The sequence below is a fragment of the Ochotona princeps genome, chromosome 14 (assembly GCF_030435755.1).
Source record: "Ochotona princeps isolate mOchPri1 chromosome 14, mOchPri1.hap1, whole genome shotgun sequence".
NCBI lineage: Eukaryota > Metazoa > Chordata > Mammalia > Lagomorpha > Ochotonidae > Ochotona > Ochotona princeps.
The window spans coordinates 23,900,020-23,919,802 of NC_080845.1; the positions used below are offsets into that span (position 1 = coordinate 23,900,020).

Consider the following 19,783-nt stretch of genomic DNA (forward strand, 5'->3'; position numbering starts at 1 on the left):
CTAGCAGGGAATTTGTAATGGTATGATTGATATTTTGCATCATTCATTCTTCCTGTTAAACAGATATTTACCATCTATATTGTTTGGGTGCTGTGATTACAAAGGGAACCTGATTAATAAGGGGCATTCTTCTTAAAAAGGGTCCTATGTCTATGGAGAATCACCATTGATTTGGGCCCAGAAAGACACATTATAACCAGGGAGAACCTATCCAACAGATATAGTCTAATGAATAGGTAAGCGTGACTTACAGTTGCTCTATCAATGAGATGAAAGAGGCCAGGCTTTTTGGCACTTTGCTCTGAGCAAGTCAAAAGAGAAATTCTAAATTCTACAAGTAACTTGAATGTAGTTTTGTGTATTAGTTAAATACCTGTATCTACAGATAAAGGGTACAATTTTTTTTTCACAATTTAGTCCAATTCCAGTTTAAGACATAAATTCCAAAATTGTCAGAATATTTTTCTTCTAATAAAATTGGTTCCAGGAGTTCCAACTCTGGATTCCTTCCTGTTCTCTGAATCATGTGTTTTCATTACTGCAAAAAGGAGCTGGACTCAGGCAGGCTCTCTCTTTTGCAAAACTGCCAAGGGTGTGGGAGATACTGAGTCAAGCATATCACGAAGCCTTCAAGGACCTGGCTTCCCATTTGTGTACTCCTGTTTTGCTTCTCTCTCTTTGCATGCAATGCTTCCAGGTTTTTCTGCAAGGTTACCAGTTACATTTGACCAGTCTGTGCAATGGATCAAAATTAGAAGAGGTGATTCCACTTGACGACCCAGAAGTTTCTGAGCTTTGTGGTCTGCCGAGGGAGAAACTGGATGCAGCGGAACGAGTGCTTCGTTCCAACGTGGACATCCTGAAGCCCATTGTGGTGAGTTAGGGAAACCTTAAACACTAATGCTTGTGGAATGTGACCTTCTTCCTGGGACAGTGTGAGTTTGTTTTTGCAGAAACATGAGATGAAATTTAGCTCAGTGGTGCATTTCAAGTATTTTTTTTTAAACTTTTGGGCTCTCTCCCCGAAGGGTGAATGAGAAAGAATGAGTTGGGTGTGGCTGAATCCAAGCCCTTATGCCTTTTTTAATCAGAGAGGACCTGCTGTTTTGTATTTTTTTTTAATGTTAAAATTCTAAGAGTTTATTTGAATTAGAAATCCTCCAGGTTTTTAAAAGAAAAAGTTTTGAAATCATTAATGGGAATATAGGTGTTTCTTCATGTTTAAAAACCCATCAGGAAGGAGACCTTATGGGCTGTCACAGTCAAGCCTAGGAATTTGGGTAGGACCATGTCCAGTGATAAAAATGCTTTGAAAGAAAAAATAACCCACAAAGTGTAATCAGCTTAGGAATCATTAGCTCAGGGGCTGACACTGTGGCATGCAGGCTAAACCTTTGCCTGTGGCAATGGCATCCAATATGGTCACCATATTATGATTATGTCTCAAATCCTTGGGTACCTGCACCCAAATGGGAGACCCAGAAGAAGCTTCTGGTTCCTGGCTTTGGACTGGCCTAGTAGTATCCAGTTGCAGCCACTTAGGGAATGAACCAGTGGATGAAAGATCTCTCTCTCTCTCTTTCTGTGTGTATGTGTGTGTGTGTGTGTGTGTGTGTGTGTTCCTTTCTGTAACTCTGCCTTTCAAATAAAAATGAATAAATCTTTTTTTCGAAAATAGATCATTAGTTCAGAAATCATTAGTTTGAGGGTACACATTGACTCTGAACCAAAAAGGGCAGATGACAGAGCAGTGTGGTCGTCAGTGTGTTGTGTGCAGTGGTTCCGAATATGTCTCTGGGTTTTCTGAGAGCCCTGGTACATTCCCGTCCAGCTGTATCATTTAACACCCAGTATTCTGGCATGTCAGTAGGTTCTCTGATAATCAAGGATACAGCCCCTCCAGGAAGGATGTGCCTTGTAACACAATGAAATTGTAATCTGCCTGTATATGTACAGTGGATTTCTTGAAATTTGGGTCCTTCTGGAGTGAATGGAGACCCTGAACATTCTGACCCTATGCCCAGATTATGCTATAGAATGTGGACTTTGAGGTGTATTTCGGAGTTCATACTCTTGACTGTCAGGAAGTTCTTGTATCCTTCTTTTGCCTGAGACAAAGGTAGTAGTAATGCTGTGTGTGTGTGTGTGTGTGTGTGTGTGTGTGTGGTGGGGGACTCATGGATGCCTCTTGGGTAAGTACCCATGTCAGTTCATATGTTTAAGATTTGCATTTGTTTGATTTCTGAGGTAGTATGTTTCAGTTTTTCCATAAAAAAAGAATATAGTGAGTGCTTTATTCAGAGGCCTGTGATTCTGTTGATTAATGTTGCTGTATTATAATTTCAGATAAGATTTATGTCTGTGTAGGGATGTTTTCAGCCCCAAGTAACTGGCCTGCATAGTTAGATAAGCTCATTTGTGCAGAAATTTGCAGTCTGTCAGCATATTTTGCCTTGGAAGATTTAGAAGGTCAAAAGTTACTACATTTGATGCAAGAGGTTATTACAAAACCATTTCCATGGAATGTTTTAGGTGCTCTACTTTAGCACAAATCAAGTGCTTGCTCCTTCAGCAGAAATAGTTCAAATTTTGGAAAAAGTGGTATTTTTAGGAGATACAGTAATTTATTCTGGTGGTCATTCATTCTGTTTTACTTGCATTTGCTCATTAAACACCTACTGTGTGCATAACCCAGTAAAATCTCTTCACTCATGTGATGTTTGAATCGTACTGAATGCAATAGTCTAGCCCTCATCTGACAATTAACAGACCAAGTTCCAACATGAAAATATCTCTCCTTTGAGAGGATTAGCAACATTGAGAGCACATGGAAATGCACCTTCAAAGCCACCAGCCAGCTAATGTCCCATCTGTCGTGTTGCGGTTGTGTCTTGTGGATCAGCTGGTTCAGGCCAGGTGTTGATTAAGGCGGCTTCGCACTTCTGGGGTGTGTGCAGCATCTCCCAGTCTGCTCCTGCCTCTGTGCATAATAAGCATAATGAGCTCTCCTGCCTCTGTGCATAAGGCAGAAGAGGAAGCTCTGGAATTACGGTCACTGATCAGGATTTTTCTGTGTAAAGCTGATTTTGGAGGCTGCCTTTGGGATGAAATGATTTTCAGATATTTTGAATATGAATCTTGTTGTGGAGTAAAGCAGAGCCTTAATTGCAGTACTGGGGCTGATGCTTGAGTTACATAGAGTGCCCCTTTTATCCTGCCACTTGGTCGAAGTTTCAGCACGCGTAATGGTGGAAAGCTGTGATGTGTGTTATCATTGCACATGGGTGGTTAATTGCGCCAGGAGCTGCAGTAGGGGCGGCTTCAGGTTATGGGGGGAGAAACTGTTTAATCTATATATGATTCAGCGGAGCTTTAGGAAAGAAGGTTTTATAAATGTTTTTCTTCTTTTTAAAATTTGGGTTTGCTTTTTCAATGTGTTTTCCTCTTTTTTTTAAAGTCAGGGATAGTCTGACTTTCCTCTGGGGCCTTCCTCTGGTATCAGAATCACTTTCAAATAATAGTCTTTGGACAATGTGGGGAAAGTGCACATGAAGTGCTGATTTTGGAGTCAGCTGGATCTTGGTTCGCATATTGTCTCAGCATGGATCATGGCTGAATTATTTTCCTTCTGTACATCTCAGTTCTCTTAACATATAGTTTGCCACTATTGGTCACACTTGTGAAGAATCTGGGATACATTAGATGCTTAGAGGATAGAAGCCGATCGTTTAATTGACATGAACGATAGAGATAAAAATTTCTTCTGTAGATCAGGAATCAGAATCAGAGGCATATCAAGCAGGAGGATGTGTCTGTGAAAAACTGTGTTCTTCGCCAGAAGTTGCCAAGCACTCTCATCGTATAGGTTCTTATTTATAAATATCCATGCCATGTATCAGTGCATACTTTGCATGAAAATAAATGCTGCGTGTCATGTTGGTTTCTGTTTACATTCTCATTTTTTGTGTTTGTTTTTGGTCACAAACTTGTTCATTTATTGAGCCGTATTTATTGAGTGATTATCATATGTGAGATATGTTGTGGGAAGTGGACTATACACAAGTCCTCAGAAAGATAGCTTTCTTATGAGTCCATAGGTAGGTTCATGTATTTACTCTAGAATAATTGCACTCAGGTCCAAAGGGATACTTACGCTGTGTATGGCTCTAGTGTTTGTGAGTTGAGATAGTGGCCTGTATGAGATGTTCAAGGCCATCTTGGCAGCAGCTTCTGTTGTCAAACTGCTCAGCAAGGTGCACTTGTCTCTACAAATGGGCTAAAAGAACAATGAATTTTTTCCTCCACTTCCCTTTAACTTTCCTTCAGATCATCTTGAAGCAACATACTTCTTTCCTGGAAAGAGGAGGAAGGTCTCTGTGGGGCCCTCTCTTTGCTGCACCTCTGAGCTGTTTGCTTCTGTGTCAAGGTCCTTGCTGATTGTACTGGGTTTTCTGTTGCTGTTGAAGCAAGTTGCCACACATTTAATGTCTTGAACCTACACACATTTATTATCACACTGTTGAAGGCAAAAAAGGCTGAGTACTTGCAGTGTTGGGTCTCATGTGGATCTTCTTCTTGGAGTCTCACTAGCCTGAATTCAAGGTGTTCACAGGGCTTTGGTTCTTTTCGGCAGCTGTGAAGATGGATCTGCTTTCAAGGTTGTTTAAGATATCAGCAGAGTTGTGGGCATTTGGGCCTTTCTGGAAAAGGTGCAAGGCAGTTGAGATATCTGTGTCACACTTTGGAGTGCCTGGGTTTAGATTCCCAGCTCCAGCTGCTGACTCCAGCTTCTTGCTGATGCAGACCCTGGGAGTCAGCAGTGATGGCTCAAGTAATTGGGCTCCTGTCACCCATGGGGGCACCTTGGCTTGAGTTCCTGGATCCAAGATTCATCCTGGGAGCCATTGTGGAAACCATCCTGGGAGCTGTTGTTAGCCATTGTGGACCTTTGGGGAGTGAATTTGAGGATGGGATTGTTTTTTCTCATATAAATAAATAAGAAATATTTAGTTCCTTACAGTGGGACATGGTCCTAGGCTCCTTCCAGTAGGCAGGTTTTTGATCCTAAAGGGTACCAGAGTTGTGTGTCATGTTTTTCATGTGGTCCCTCTCCAGCTGGTGGGTTTAGTCTTATGGTTTAAATCTCTGATGCCTTATTCTGCCATGTGCCTCTTTCTAATGTCTAAGAAAATCTATGGCTTTTAAGGGCTCGTGTGATTGGATTGGAGGAATCCAGATCATCTCCTTCATGGCTCATCTCATCTGCTTCATGACTTTGCAGGACTAGATACTTTGGTTTGTTACATGCAGTGCTTAAAGGTTTCATGTGGGTTTTTGCAGGACTGAACACTTGCTTTTCCTGTCTTGTTCCTTGAAATGCACATCTCTTTAGAAAGTATCAGATTTTGTTTGGTTTTATTTTATTGTACTGCCCACCTGTTTACAAAATACGCTTTCTCCCAGTAAGCAATTGCAGTTCTCCCCACTTCGTATTTGGTGAGATAAAACACTATGCAAATTTATCCTTAAGGCTCCACAGTCACCTAATTAATATGAGGAAAAGGGAGAACAGAACCGAGGGAGAAATTGTTAACTTTATCACTGTGTTAATGTGATTTCTCATCTCCATCTGTATGCATTTTTACTTCACTCATTATTTCTTTTGTAAAATTGCTGCCCTATCTAAGATAAAGGTTTGATTTTGTCCTGAAATGTGTGGTAACAAATGTATTTCACTGTACTTAGAAATAACAAGAATGGAATACTTTAATGCATGGAACATATTAAAATTAAGTGAAATAGTCAAATTATTTTTCAAAGATGGCATCTTCTTTAGATATGAATTTTATGATTTCTTACTTCAACAAACACTAAAATGTTCCTCAAATGAAATTTTTCTGTCATGTAAGTCATTGAAAAGAGAGTAATTGGTTCTGGGTAGTGATTCTCTTTGGACTTGGTGTATGGTTTACTTGTTTTTAAGTTTGAACTAAAACATAATTAATCCTAACTCTGAGTTACATTGTCTGCATTTAGGTGAAGTTCAGTAATGATTTACATCTACTTTAAGAAAGTATTTAAGGGAAGTTTGAAATGTCCCAATGAGTACATTATAGCACACATGAGAGTAAGGAAAACACAATTGTGTACTGTGTTGATAATACTATCCAAATGTGTGTTCACTCCATCTTACTTTATTTTGTATTACAGTCCCTGAAATAATTTGGATGTGAATAAGATTTTTGTAAACTGGAAGTAGTTTTCAGTTGCATCTTAATTTCACAGATGTTCTGTCTTGTTTCTGTTTGGCTGTGACTTTGAATGTGTTAGTAATGCTCTTCCTGCTCTTCCTGTGTAGTCAGAGTCTATACACCAACACTGAAATTCCTTCATTCAGCCGGCATTTACTCATCAAGATCAGGGAGGAGGTCTTGTACTATGATGTCTGTTCTGGTAGGGGGGTGTGGGTACGACAGACCAGGGAAAAGGAAGCAAATTGTTCTAGAAAGAGGTTATGGTATGTGCATGCATCTAGCGGGGAAAGGGGAGAAAAATGTACAATTATTTCTGATCAACAAATATTTTTAATGCTGAAAGATGGAAATGCTAACCAACCTGATTTGATTTGGTCTTCACATGCTAAATATACATTGACTTACTACATTGTACTCCATACATATGTATGATTAAAATGATTAAAAATAACTTTTAAAAAATGAAAAAGAAAAAGAAAGCTTTTGGTAGTTGTACCTGATTGAGATAGTGCGGAGTGGAGCAGATATACCAAATGGGGGGGTTTGGTGGAAGAAGGAGTGGCTCGACATGATGCTATAGAAGTGGTGGACCATCCCCAGCCAGGCTGGGACATAAGGCCTTCCTCCTCAATGCAGAAGGACTGGAAGTTGAAGATCCTAATGAGGTGAATTCCAACCACAACTGTGAATTTGAATGGCTTTTACAGCCAGACTCATGCCAACCCATCTCTCACCCTACAGATGTCTTTCTCTTTTCCTTTTAATATTTTTTTGGGGGTGGGGCCTGTAGCTGTGATGTGCCAAGGACTGTGCTAGGTACTGAGTTCTATTTTAATAAAATACTACCTCAAAAATTGAAACTAAGTTTGGTTAAGTTGTTGCGTTATTTCATTTTTAGTCTTTGTCAGCCTAAAGATTAAGCTGGAGAGGATAGACAGAACATAATGAAGTCATTCAAAGGATGGGGCACAGAGATGGCTTTATCATTCTGAGGCACTGTCATGCTTTTAGGAAATGGTACTCTGTTATGATGAGCACATTTAGCAGAAGTGGGTGGGAGTTTTGAGCAATACGGTAACTGTGTGTTGTTCCTGAAGTAATATTACAGCATTTACTTATGATCTAAACATTGAATAATACATCACTTCTAGTTAGCTTAATGCGGGAAGCAGTCTCTCTTTAATGGTTTTATTTTCCCTCTTTCTTCCTCTCTGCTTACTTCATCCCAGAAAATCACTCTGTACAGTAGGGCTGATGAGTTCATAGTCAAGAGAATGTTTTTGGTTAGGAAAGAAAATAGCAGGATTTCCAAGTCGATTTGTTAACTGAGTCTTTTGGAAGTAAGCACTGGCAGCTTTGTCTGTCTTTGTCTAGGAAGTATGTACAGTAGGGCATGGCTTGTGGTACGTAGACATGTGACACTCAGAATTCATTTAGTGCTCTACTTTTGAGGCATGAATTATTTCCTGGGATTAATTTTATTTGAGGAGTTGTATATCTTTCAAATCTCATAGAAAAATCAAGCCAGTTTATGTCTTTCCACCTTTCCTTTATTCCTGTCCAAACATCCTCCCTCTCTTATCTTTCCTTGAACTGCAAACAATATTAGGAAACAGTTCAGCCATACAAAAAGATAAAGATAAATAACAAAGAGCAGTAATGTACCATCATCCATCATCTCGCCATGCTTGCCTGCAGTTCTCCTCAAGAAATGAAATCTTACCGATGCAGTCATGCTGCCTGTGTCTCTGTCTTGCTCAGAGATAACAGCCCTGTCCTGCAGGCTCATGTTGTTGTACTTTGTCATACTCATTTACATTCTGTCAATAACAATGTGTAGTGATGGCTTACATGTGCTCGTGCTAACTGTGCATGTTTTTACATCTACATTATGTTTTTGAGGCGTAGATGGGTTGATTTACATATGGCCCCTGGTTGAGTTTAACTGCTGCATAGTACAGATAGTCCATTTTTAAAATTTAAAAAATTTTTTTTGAATGGAACGCTTCACGAATTTGCGTGTCATCGTTGCGCAGCGGCCACGCTAATCTTCTCTGTATCGTTCCAATTTTAGTATATGTGCTGCTGAAGTGAGCACACCATATAGTCTATTTTTATAGTGAAGTTTTGAAAGCTCATTTTCAGTTTTTTGCTTGTTTTCTCAGGTTATTTGTTGGTGTCATTTGACATAGAGTTTTGTTTTTGAAAGCTGAATTTCCATTCCTCCCCTCATTTTGGTTTGGAGTTTTGTATTTAAGGAAACATTTTTTAGTTCAAATTCATGTTTTCCTCTGGTTTTTTTTTTTTTTTGTGTGTGTGTGTGTGAAGATTTGTACGCATATGGGAAGTGAACCAGTGGGTGGAGATCTCTGTCTACCTGTCTTCTCTCTACTTTTACCTTCTGCCCTTCTACCCTTCCTTTCTGCCTTTCAAATAAAATGGATTTTTTAAAAAGAAGCATGTTATAGTATGGCTTCTGTATGCTTTCTAGTGGAAGAAAGGTATTCCAACAGGAGAAGCAGCCTGAGAGCTAGCAAAAAAAGAGAGGAAGGGTATTTGTCTTTTTATCGACTAGAAATCCCTGTTTATAGACAAGAGTCCTTGGGCTTTGGCAGCAAGTTCTCAAGGAAAGGGGCAAACATTTTTCCTGCTTGTGAGGATTTTTTGTGTGCCAGGCACTGTCTTCTGAGTACATGTCCATGAGAACTGTGCTGTGTGCACAGTAACTTTTCTGTGTGGTTGAGGAGAAGGACACGTCTGGGATTCTGTCGCCTCTGCAGGTCTCCAGGATCAGAGAATGAGAGAAGGGAAGTGAGTGACAAGAAAGAATCCTAAGAATCCTATTTCCAGTTGGGCTTTAAAAAGGAAATAGATTAACCTCTGCATTCTAAGTTTGCAAAAATGCATTATTAATTTGGCATTTAAAATTTTGTCCTGGTTCATCATTTTGCTATACAATTTTTGAACAGTTATCACCTGTGGCTTCATGGTAAACACAAGAACTCTTACCTCCTGTAGCTTCCAGTTAAGCATTCTCAGTGAAAGTTTTCCTTATTGCAAATTCTTTGTCAGTTCTAGTGTGGTAGACTTTGTCGGTCCTAGTGTGGTAACTCTCTGTTGTAAAATGAAGCCAAAGAGACAAAGTGGGAATGAAACACCTCATTTGATTTTGCTCATGTGGAAGGAACAGTCATTATCATGATCCATTAATCGTGTCATTGAGACCTACCTGAGACTCTCAGAGAACTGAGTGCTCTGAATTCCCAGTGGGATACTGGGACTTGAGAAGGACTGATAAATCAGGCCGGGCACACTCTTGCATAGAACCTTTAGACAGATTTTCTCAGAAAGGAATAATGGAGGATTATGTTGGCTATAACAATGATCATAATGATAGTAACTTACTCTTCTGTATTGGAAATTCTTTTTACGTAAAAGCTTTTAAGTATTTCAGAGGGAGAAATAGAGAGTGCCCATCCTCTGGTTTCCTCCCCAGCGTCCTTCAACAGCTAGGACTGACCAAGATGAAGCAAGAACTGTGAACTCAACCCAGTTCTCCCACATAACTGACAGGGATCCAACTACTTCCTGCATTAGCAGGAAGCTGGAATTAGCAGGAGAACTGGGACTTGAACTCAGGAAATCTGATACAGAATGCAGATGTAGTAAGTGATTTCTTAACCATTCTGCCAGGTTAATGGTTCTGGGGGACTTTTAAAAGGATCATCATAGGCTGTTATTACTCAGAGATTCTGTGTCCCATCCACTTGTAGAATTTTCTGTATAGTCTACAATAGAATTTCATAGCAATTTCTGACATCAAAAGTATCAAGACAGAACAACTTTCTACCAACTTAAGTGTCCCCTATGACGTTGCGTGAAACTATACCCATAAGGCACCTGGGAAACATGGGTTTTCTTCTGAAAAATTTCTCTTGCTCTCTGGCAAATAAGATATGATAGACTGGTCATGTCTTTCTTCTAGTGGAAGCCTAAAAACTCAGACCAATTTGAGGTTATCCAATGAAAGGAGTACTAGTCTCAGAGCCTGTGAAGCATTGCTTTTTCCTCATTTAGCTTCATCTTTCTGCCCAAATTTACCATTTCATTGGTCCTAAAGAATCGTTACTTACTGTGCAATTAAGTAACACATAATAGTAGTTGAATATATGAAGTAGTAGATGTAAAGATTTGATTAAAAGTAAACATGAAAATGATTCTGTATTAAATTTCCAGTGCTACAGACAACACTGATTTGAACAGAATAAAATAATTTCTTCTTCCCCTACTTTTGACAGCTTTAAATGTTGCAATTTCTTAATTTTTTGTGATCATCACAATTTCAGAGTCATTCCCATGTTGCCTGTATTGCATAATCATAGAGTTGGAGGTTTGGGGTCAGAGATGTACTGGACACACATACACTTGTTACACTGAGATTTTTATCTACTTCATATTAACGTGCTCTGAATATATTTGCATATATCCTTTAAAGCTCTTCATCAAATATTAGTCATTCTTGTCTGAAGTAAAATACAGACATATGGTTTGAATAATTGTAGTGCTTTCCTTTGGTTAGGAATTGGTTCCTTTTTTTAAAGTTCTAATTATTTTTATTGGAAAAGCAGATATACAGAGAGAAATAACTTTCATCTGCAGGTTCATTTCCCAAGTGGCCACAATGGCCAGAGCTGAGCCCATCCAAAGCCAGGAGCCAGGAGCTGCTTCTGGGTCTCCTTCACACAGGTGCAGGGTCCCAAGGCTTTGGGTCATCCTCTACTTCTTTCTCAGGCCACAAGCAAGGATCTGGATGGAAAGTGGAGCAGCTGGGATTAGAATTGTTGCCCATATGGCATCCTACTGGTTGCAAGGTGAAGATTTAGGCACTAGATTATCACACTGGTTCTGATTCCCTGTTTTTGAAATTCAAGATGTGCATGGTTTTAATTAACTTGTTTATTTTCAGTGGGGATTTCAGGCTTACATTGGAGTTCAGAAGCAAAGTTTTTTTTTTTTTTTTTCATTCCAGAGAGAACTAAACTCCACATCTCCCTTCCCAACCAAGCAGCTGGCTGAAGCCACAAAAGCTTTGCTCGATAGTCTTGGGGCTTTGGCCCAAGAGGTAAGTTGTGTCTCTCTAGAACCTGAAGGTGAACCTGTCAGGATCACTTTATGAAATTCTGAATTTGGCTACAGGATGGTTTGAATAGCATATGAAATATAATAATAATTTGGGAATTACAAGTTTTCTACAAAGTGTTTTGTTTTGATCCCTTAGAGAGGAAAAAGTAAAGGCTCATAGTGTCTCAGAACCTATGCATTTGTGGCTTCAGGCCCCATATCTGGTCTGGAACATTGCTCCCTGGTTGTTCTTTGTCCCTAGATAATAACATCTGTGCAGAGAGCATAATCTCTCACTCCACATGCACTTCTGTGTGACCGGCAACTTCACCATATTGCTTCTTCAGTGGCAAAACCAGATGATCATTTTGTGGAAAACATGTTTGCTAACTAAAGGGATAACCTGAGACCCCTCGTTCAGCTCTTTCCTTGTGAGCATCTAGAACCAGAGGCTCAACTTTGAAATATAGTCTGTTAATGAACCTTCGGTTGCATTTGCCTGTTTGGCCCATATATTGACAAATGTATCAGGTCCTCTTTGTCCTTGGGGGTCTAAGGGCCTGTAAGTGCCTATAATTGCAGGCAACCTTCTCTCTGACTTCTGGCCAACAAGGACACCACCTTTCTTAGTCCCAGGCTTGTTTTGAGTTAGCTGTGAAGAGCAGGAGTTGTCTGGAGTCCTCACACATGAGTAGCTGATCCAGGGAACAGTGGTCATAAATAATGCAAGCCTTAATATATAGGACATTGGAAGATAAGAATTATGAAATTTAGTTGGTGAGGCCTCATTTCCAGCTGCTACTGCTCTGGCCATCATCCGCTCCTCTCCCCTCCTCCTTTTTTGATATTTATATATGACTTGCCCTTTTTTGATCTTTGTAGCATTTATTTTTTAATATCAAAATTTATGTTTTCTGGCAGAGTAAGTATTGCATGTTTATTTTGGGAAATGCAGAACACTTGGGAAATACAGGAAGCAATGAGATTAAACACTGCTGGTACAGTAGTGTGGCTCTTTCTGTCCTGTTTTTGTGTCTGACCAAAGAGGTTTGGCTTTCAGGTCTCCAATCAGGAGGAGACGCTGTCTTCCAACCTGTCATTTGTTACTTTGGTTATGGAGTCTGGTGACCTTTCGCTAGGGAGCTGGGCCAGCTGGGACTCTTCCAGAGGCAGAAAGAGAAAGAGAAACTGCTCTGCAAATCCACAGCTTTTTCTCCAGGGCCCTGTTAGCTGACATTGACATGCCCTGCCTTGTTCTGGCAGGTTCCCACCCAGCCCTCCTTTCCCTGATTCATTTTTGGCCTTAGAGGAAGAAGAGCAGAGACTGTAAGAGGGAAGGCTGTCCTTCAACTGGGGCTCTGATTGCAGCCATTTTCTCTTATATCACTGGCCCTGCGTTTTGTCTCGGGTGAAATAATTGGAAGCATGTGATGTTCCCGTCTCTGATGTGATGGGAACTCTCCAGCTGAGCACTGTGTGTTTTCCTTGGCAGCTGTAGCTCACGGCTCAGAGCACCCAAGGGCCTCATACTTCTCTCAGCAGAGTACCTTCAAATCACTTTGATTGCAAGTGACTCAGTGGCAAACTTGCTATTTCAGTGAGACACACAAAAGATAAATACGTGCACTTGTTTGATCAGTGTTTGGAAAGAAAGTTGGTTGTTTTGACCAAAGCACAGCCCTAGAAAGGGAAAGATAAAGAAAGGTAACATTTTCTAAGGAGCTACTTCTAATTTAGGCAGTTTCATCTCATTTCCTTGTGTGATTCTTTTTTTTTTTTTATTTATTTATTTTTATTTATTTTATTACAAGGTCAGATATACAGAGAGGAGGAGAGACAGAGAGGAAGATCATCCATCCGATGATTCACTCCCCAAGCGAGCCGCAACAGGCCGGTGCGCGCCGATCTGATGCCGGGAACCAGGAACCTCTTCCAGGTCTCCCACACGGGTGCAGGGTCCCAAAGCTTTGGGCCATCCTCAACTGCTTTCCCAGGCCACAGGCAGGGAGCTGGATGGGAAGTGGAGCTGCCGGGATTAGGACCGGCGCCCATATGGGATCCCGGGGCGTTCAAGGCGAGGACTTAAGCCGCTAGGCCATGCCGCCGGGCCCTCCTTGTGTGATTCTTATGATACTTGTGAGATGGATTTTACCATGCCCGTTTTACAGGTGGAACGGAGGCCCAGAACAGTAGACAACTTCATGACAGCTGGCAAAATAGGGATTTGAACCCACGATGGTTGGATTCCAGAACTTGTGTTCTTGTTCCTTTCTGTTCCAGTTACCATGGGAGTTTGAGGAACTTACAAAGAAAACATGCATCCCTAGGACCTGGCAATAAGGTAGAAGTAGGAATGTGAGGAAGAAGGTAAACCGAAGCTGAGTTACCTGACAGAGTTGGAAGGTGGGCCATGGGCCCACCCTGGAGAGCCTTGTTCCCACCTGGACCTGTAGGCAATGCTGAAGATGTGTAGAGTGCAGGTCATGTGAATCCCAGCAGCCAGCAGGCTCTGACAAGCAGAGAACCGGGCATGTGGAGTTTCCAAGGTGTGTGGAGGAGGGTGCTGCAGGCTCTGTCTTTTGCCCTCCGTGACTCAACCTCTGCAGGTGGTAAAAACAGGCAGTGACATTTCCAGGAATGTAGGGGCTTACTAGTCATGTGCCATGAAATGCATTAAAATACAAAGGGCTATGTGAGTATTCATTAATAAGAACAGTTAGGCCAAGGATTGCAACAGATGCTACAGTGCCTTCATGGGGTCTGAAATACTGTGTGATGGGTGCTGATCGACTGGGAGGTGAAGATACAGCCCCTGACTTCCCTGGGGATTTCTGGCTAATCCTTTGTGGGGCTGGACCATCCTGGGCGCTCCCAGGTGTAAGCTGTGATTTTGACTACACCATGCCGGCTTTTGGCTTTGTTGTGTTGATGAGAAGTTGCATCCTCAGCAGTGTGATGAACCTTTCCAAAGGCTCTAAACTAATGAGAGAGAAATACTTCTCCCATTGCCTGACTTCTGAGCCCAGGCTAGGGGACTTCATACATACATTGGGAAGAGGACTTTGGAGTCTGACCCATTGTCACGGAGTACCAGTAATGACCAAAGGCAGTCGTTCCTGATGAACTCCCCTATAGCAGACCAGATGTGTCTGTTCAGAGAAAGCAGTCTCTCCTCTGATCTAGAGATAAACCCAGTGGAATAAAGCAACACCCAAGAGGCCTCCCTCTAGGCTGGGTGTCTCAAACTTCAGCGGGTTTAAGAAGCGCCTGGGCATCTTGAGAAAATGCAGGTTTGAATTCTACAAATCTGAGTGCACGTGTGGCAGGAAGGTTCTTGCAAACCCATCATAGAGCACTTTAAGATGATGTCAGACAAACCATGTGCTGGACCAGGGCTTTCGAAAAGTCAAGAGTTAAGATAATGTTGGTTTTTTCTTTTTTATGTCCCCTACTCTCTGCCCTTCTCTCCCCTTGCCCTTGCTCTGCTTTTCCTCTCCATTCCTGATACCAGCTCTTCAGCATGAGGAGCTGGAGCGACATGCGGCAGGAGGTGATGTTTCTGACCAACGCCAATGGCTCCAGCTCCTCCACTCAGATATACCAGGCTGTGTCACGGATTGTCTGTGGCCATCCCGAGGGCGGGGGGCTGAAGATCAAGTCTCTGAACTGGTACGAGGACAACAATTACAAAGCCCTCTTTGGAGGCAACGGCACTGAGGAAGATGCTAACACCTTCTATGACAACTCCACCAGTGAGTGTGCCTGCAGCCCTTCTGGTCCCACCTTCTACCTCCTTTGCTTTGCCCCTATCCTCTGTAGCAATGCCAGAGGGTTAGGTGTCTATTGCACTACCAGATCAGGTTCTTGAAAAACAAACATCTTTTCTTAATTGACAAGTTTGTTCACAGTTCTGGGAATGGGCCTGGTACATCTCAGGTGCACAGTGGTAATTGGATGATGTATGGCTGAAAGCCAGTCTCCCCAGTTATCTGGTGGATACAGGGAGTTTCCTGGTGTATTCCTATAGTATTCTAATGGATACAGGACTGATTTCCATGAATGAGGTCTGGCAGAAAGACAAGTCCTGCATGATTTCACTTTTTTGTGGAATGTAACAAAACAGACAGGTAAGAAAGAGTGGAGTGGAGGTTGCTGGGGCTCAGTGGGTACAGGGAATGGAGAGATGTTGGTAAAAGGGAATTAGATTTCAACTATATGGGACAAATAAGTTGTGGAAATCTGTTGTCTGTTAAGGTGAGCATAATTAAGGGAACTATTTTATAATTTAAAAATTTGCTGAGAGAGTAGATCTAAGTGGTTTCACCATCAAAAAATTGGTAACTGTGTTGGTGATGGCTATATTAATTACCTTGATTGTGTTAATTTCATAGTGCATAATCTACTAAAACCTTAAATATGTATAATTCATATTTGTCAATGATACCTCGGTGAAACTGGGGGAAATTTTTCAAAAGAAATCAGATTGTTTTTTTTAAATTACAATTATTATCACTGAGGTAAGCTTCCTAATAAAAATTTAAAATAAGTTAAAGTGCTACTAACAAAAAAATTAGCATTTTCTTCAAGTTTCCTATATACTGTGCATTCTATTTAAGTTGTGTTATTTGGCTGTCTGATGTCCCCGACAAGAAGGCACCGTAAGCCCACCCTTTGTAGACTTAGAAGTTAAGTAACTTGGGAAAAGCTGCTTTAGTGCTAATGCATAGGAGCCTGGATTCAAGGCCACAACACATCTCAATGGCTCTGTGAGTTTGTGGTAAACCGCACTGCCTGTGAAATCCCCGGTAATGGTGGTGTGTGTACCAGCACACTTGGACACTTGATCTGCTGTTTGTTTTGGGTTCTTAGCTGCAAGGCAGTGTTAAAGAACCTTGTAACCCCGTATCTGCTTGCCACGTTTGGGCGGTCTGAGGGCAATGTGTGGCAGCAGGGATCCAGTGTTACAGTTTTAGACAATGGCATCTTTTTCCTTGAAAACACAATTCAGATGAGCCTTTCTTCATTTCCAACCGCAGGTGAGGCAAGTTTTTGTGTGCCACTGTAATATGAGGCCCTTTCTTTCTTCCCGGGGGTAAAGGCCTCCAGACAGGCACAAGTCACCTTCCAGAGCTGAAGAAAAGCTGAAGAGGGTGGTGGCATAGGCAGCTTTATAAAATGCCATCTCCTCCTCTACCCTGGCATGCAGGTCGATCCTGAGGAGGTTTTCTTTGTGCAGTAGACAGGATTATGAGAAGGTTCTCTTTTTTTTTTTTTTGTAAAGGTGTTATTATTTTTGCAACATGTGCCGGGTGCTTAGTACCTGTAAAAATTCAGAATAAAACTAAGCAAAAATATTAGTGATTCTTCTGGATAATAAAAAAGACTGGCTTGTTAGAACTTGATCTTTGTGTGGGTTATTTTTTATTATTTAAATATAAATGTACTTGTGATAAGATACACTAAGGACATTTTTTTGTTGTTGCAAAATTAAAACCTGAAATCAATTCCCTGGTTGCCCTTTAAAAATCCTGCTTGTTTCCTGTGAAGACAGTGCTGAGGCTGGGCTGAGAGCATGGCTCAGAATTAGGATGGCTTTATACCTGCTGAAAACATCTGCCCAGATGAGCTCATTGTGGGCTATCAACCATCAGCGGTGGAGTAAGCTGTGATCATTTATCAAGCGCTGTTCTAAAGGCAGTACATCAATGCCAAGTAGCTCTTCTGAACTGCACAGGAGCCAACTGGTTGGTTGAATTAGAATTTGAACTCAGGACTTTCTGTCTAGCTCCAAAGCCGTTGTATGTGTCAGTTTTCTTATACAACCTTGGGTGTGAGTGAGTCTTTGTCTCCTCCATCTTCTTTGCAGCGCCTTATTGCAATGATCTGATGAAGAATTTGGAGTCTAGTCCTCTTTCTCGTATCATCTGGAAAGCTCTCAAGCCTCTGCTCATTGGAAAGATCCTGTATACACCTGATACTCCAGCCACGAGACAGGTTATGGCTGAGGTAAGCTGCCCAAGCCCAAGACTCCCTTTCTATAGACCTCCAGGATGGGGGGTGCAAACCAAAGGTGCACGGAGGTATGCAGAGAATCCTTGTGGCCTTTCTGGGATCACGAGAGTCAGACCCTCAGATCTAATCCAGACCAGGGCTGACGGTTGAAGGCCACATGCCTAGGCCTGGATGTCTGGAACTCAGCCACAGACAGGCATTTCTGGGGACCTTGATGACTTCCTGGGGGCTTCTGTGATGGAGTAGGGAAGTACTTTCCAGGGAGAAGCAAAGTTGATCATTGGGCCATTGTCTCTGCCTCCTTACCTAACTCCAGGTGAACAAGACGTTCCAGGAGCTAGCTGTATTCCATGATCTGGAAGGCATGTGGGAAGAGCTCAGTCCCCACATCTGGACCTTCATGGAGAACAGCCAAGAAATGGACCTTGTCCGGGTGAGTGTCCTCTGAGTACTCTTTGAGCCTGCCTGTACTATAGAGGGGAGCTTTCCCAGAAAAGACTGAGATGAGAATGATTTTTGGTTTCATCAATGATGATGTAATGATCATAATGTAAATAATAGGGCTGTGCAGCAGTTACCCTGTGTGCCTCAGCTTCAGTCCTGGCTCCAGGCCAAGTCAGTTTCGTCTGCAACTCGGTGAGAAGTGGAGTGTGTAGGGATTGTAGTGATTGTAGGGTCTTAAGTGTTTTCATTTCTGGCTCCAGCCCCTTCGCTGGCACTAGTGTCTACTTTAGCCTTCCTGTGTCTAAGGAGGGAGGAAGATGGACCTGAGATCTTCATTTCCTTGGCTGTGTGTGTGAGCACAGAACTACCGTTACTGTGGGGAGAGGTCAACACTCAGAGCTGCTGAGCCACATGAGAGGGAAGGGTGCCCTGGAGACTGCGTTCAGAGGCAGGGCAGTCTGGGCAGGGACAGAGTGCGTCTGCTCCCTGATCCCGTTATCCCTGTGCTGAGTTGGAGGAACAGAAGGCACTTCCTGTGGCAGCACCCTTCCTGTGGCAGGGGCCAGCTGCCTTTCATCTCTGGCCATTAGGAACTAGGAGAGGATCTTGGCTAGGTTTCCTGTCCTGGCATGTGCCGATCCAAGGGGCAGCTGGGTTTCAGAGGCTGCACTTACCGGGAGGGAACTCTTTGAAAGGCGGAGGCTGGCCTCAGGAAGCAGGTTGCCAAAGAAGTCCACAGATGACAAGCCTCAGTCCCTTGTGTTGGTCCTGTACACACCTACAGAATTCCCCCACTGGGGCACTTAAAAACTTTTGTGAGAAAAGTGTCAGTAATGACTAACAGTGACTGCTCATGCCTTTAAGTGTGGCTCCCTGTTGAACTTCAGCTTCTCCTCTGTAAGAGAGGCAATGTAGACTTTTGTTTGACCTCAGGGTCCTCCTCTTTGATGCCCAGATTTCCACCAGTTGCTTGGTTTGTCTCTCTGGATTTCAGAAGACGATAAAAGCTCTCTGTTGGAGAGACTCAGTGAGTTTCCAATAGGAAAAAATAGGGTACTTCAAAAAATTTGTGGAAATTGAATTCAAAGATAATTTTAGGACTTTTCAAAAGACTTATTTATTTTTATTGAGAAGGCAGATATACAGAGAGGAGACAGAGAAAGATCTTCTGTCTGCTGGTTCACTCTCCAAGTGAACGTGATGGCTAAAGCTGAGCTGATCCAAAGTTAGGAACCAGGAGCTTTCTCTGGGTTTCCCACGTGGGTGCAGGGTTCCAAGGCTTTGCACCATCCTGTGCTGTATTTCTAGGCCACAAGCTGGGAGCTGGATGGGAAATGGAACAGCCGGGACATGAACCGGTACCCACATAGGATTCTAGTGCGTGCAGGGTGACGATTTAGCCACTGGGCCGTATCGCTCGGCCTGGCAAAATTTTTAAAAACTCATATATGTGGAAGGTTGTTCCATGGAAAATGTGTATTATGAAGAACCCAATCATAGATTTCAATTCCTTCTTTTCTTTTTCTTTTCTCTTTCCTTTTCTTCCTCCCTCCATTCCTCTGTCTCTTCCTTCCTTTCTCCATTTCTCTTTCTCCCTTTTTCTTTTTCTTTCTCTCTCTCTCTCTCTCTCTTTGTTTCAAAAACATCTTAGAGATGCTTCCCTATGATTACACTGAAACTTTTCTTTGTGAGGCTCTGCATTATATGAGACAGGACCCTTGTAAAGGTGGCCATGGCAGTCATCAGGAATAGAGCTTAGAAAATCCATGGAGGTGGAGAAGTGATGGCTACAGAGAAAGGCGTGGTGTCCTTGGAGACTCTGTGTCAGGCTGAGGATTTCCACACTCTGGAAGGCCGTGAAAGCATCTCATGCAGGGGGAGGTGATGATGCTTTATTCTTTGTGACAGATGGATTGAGGGAAGAATAGATGGAAGGCAGAGACCAGGGTGGA

At 42.2% G+C, this 19,783-nt stretch overlaps 1 protein-coding gene and 1 pseudogene across 2 annotated transcripts in view; one reads left to right on the forward strand and one right to left on the reverse strand.

The window, feature by feature from the left end:
* The window catches only part of ABCA1 (ATP binding cassette subfamily A member 1), a 120,432-nt gene that overhangs the window by 54,016 nt on the left and 46,633 nt on the right, over positions 1-19,783 (forward strand). For both annotated transcript variants that reach the window (XM_004580935.2, XM_058672950.1), the window contains exons 7-11: positions 698-874; positions 11,284-11,376; positions 14,887-15,127; positions 17,242-17,381; positions 17,704-17,820. In XM_004580935.2, coding sequence (XP_004580992.2) covers positions 698-874; positions 11,284-11,376; positions 14,887-15,127; positions 17,242-17,381; positions 17,704-17,820 — 768 coding nt within the window. The remainder of the gene's footprint in view (positions 1-697; positions 875-11,283; positions 11,377-14,886; positions 15,128-17,241; positions 17,382-17,703; positions 17,821-19,783) is intronic.
* On the reverse strand, positions 8,237-8,352 carry LOC118759920 (U6 spliceosomal RNA; annotated as a pseudogene).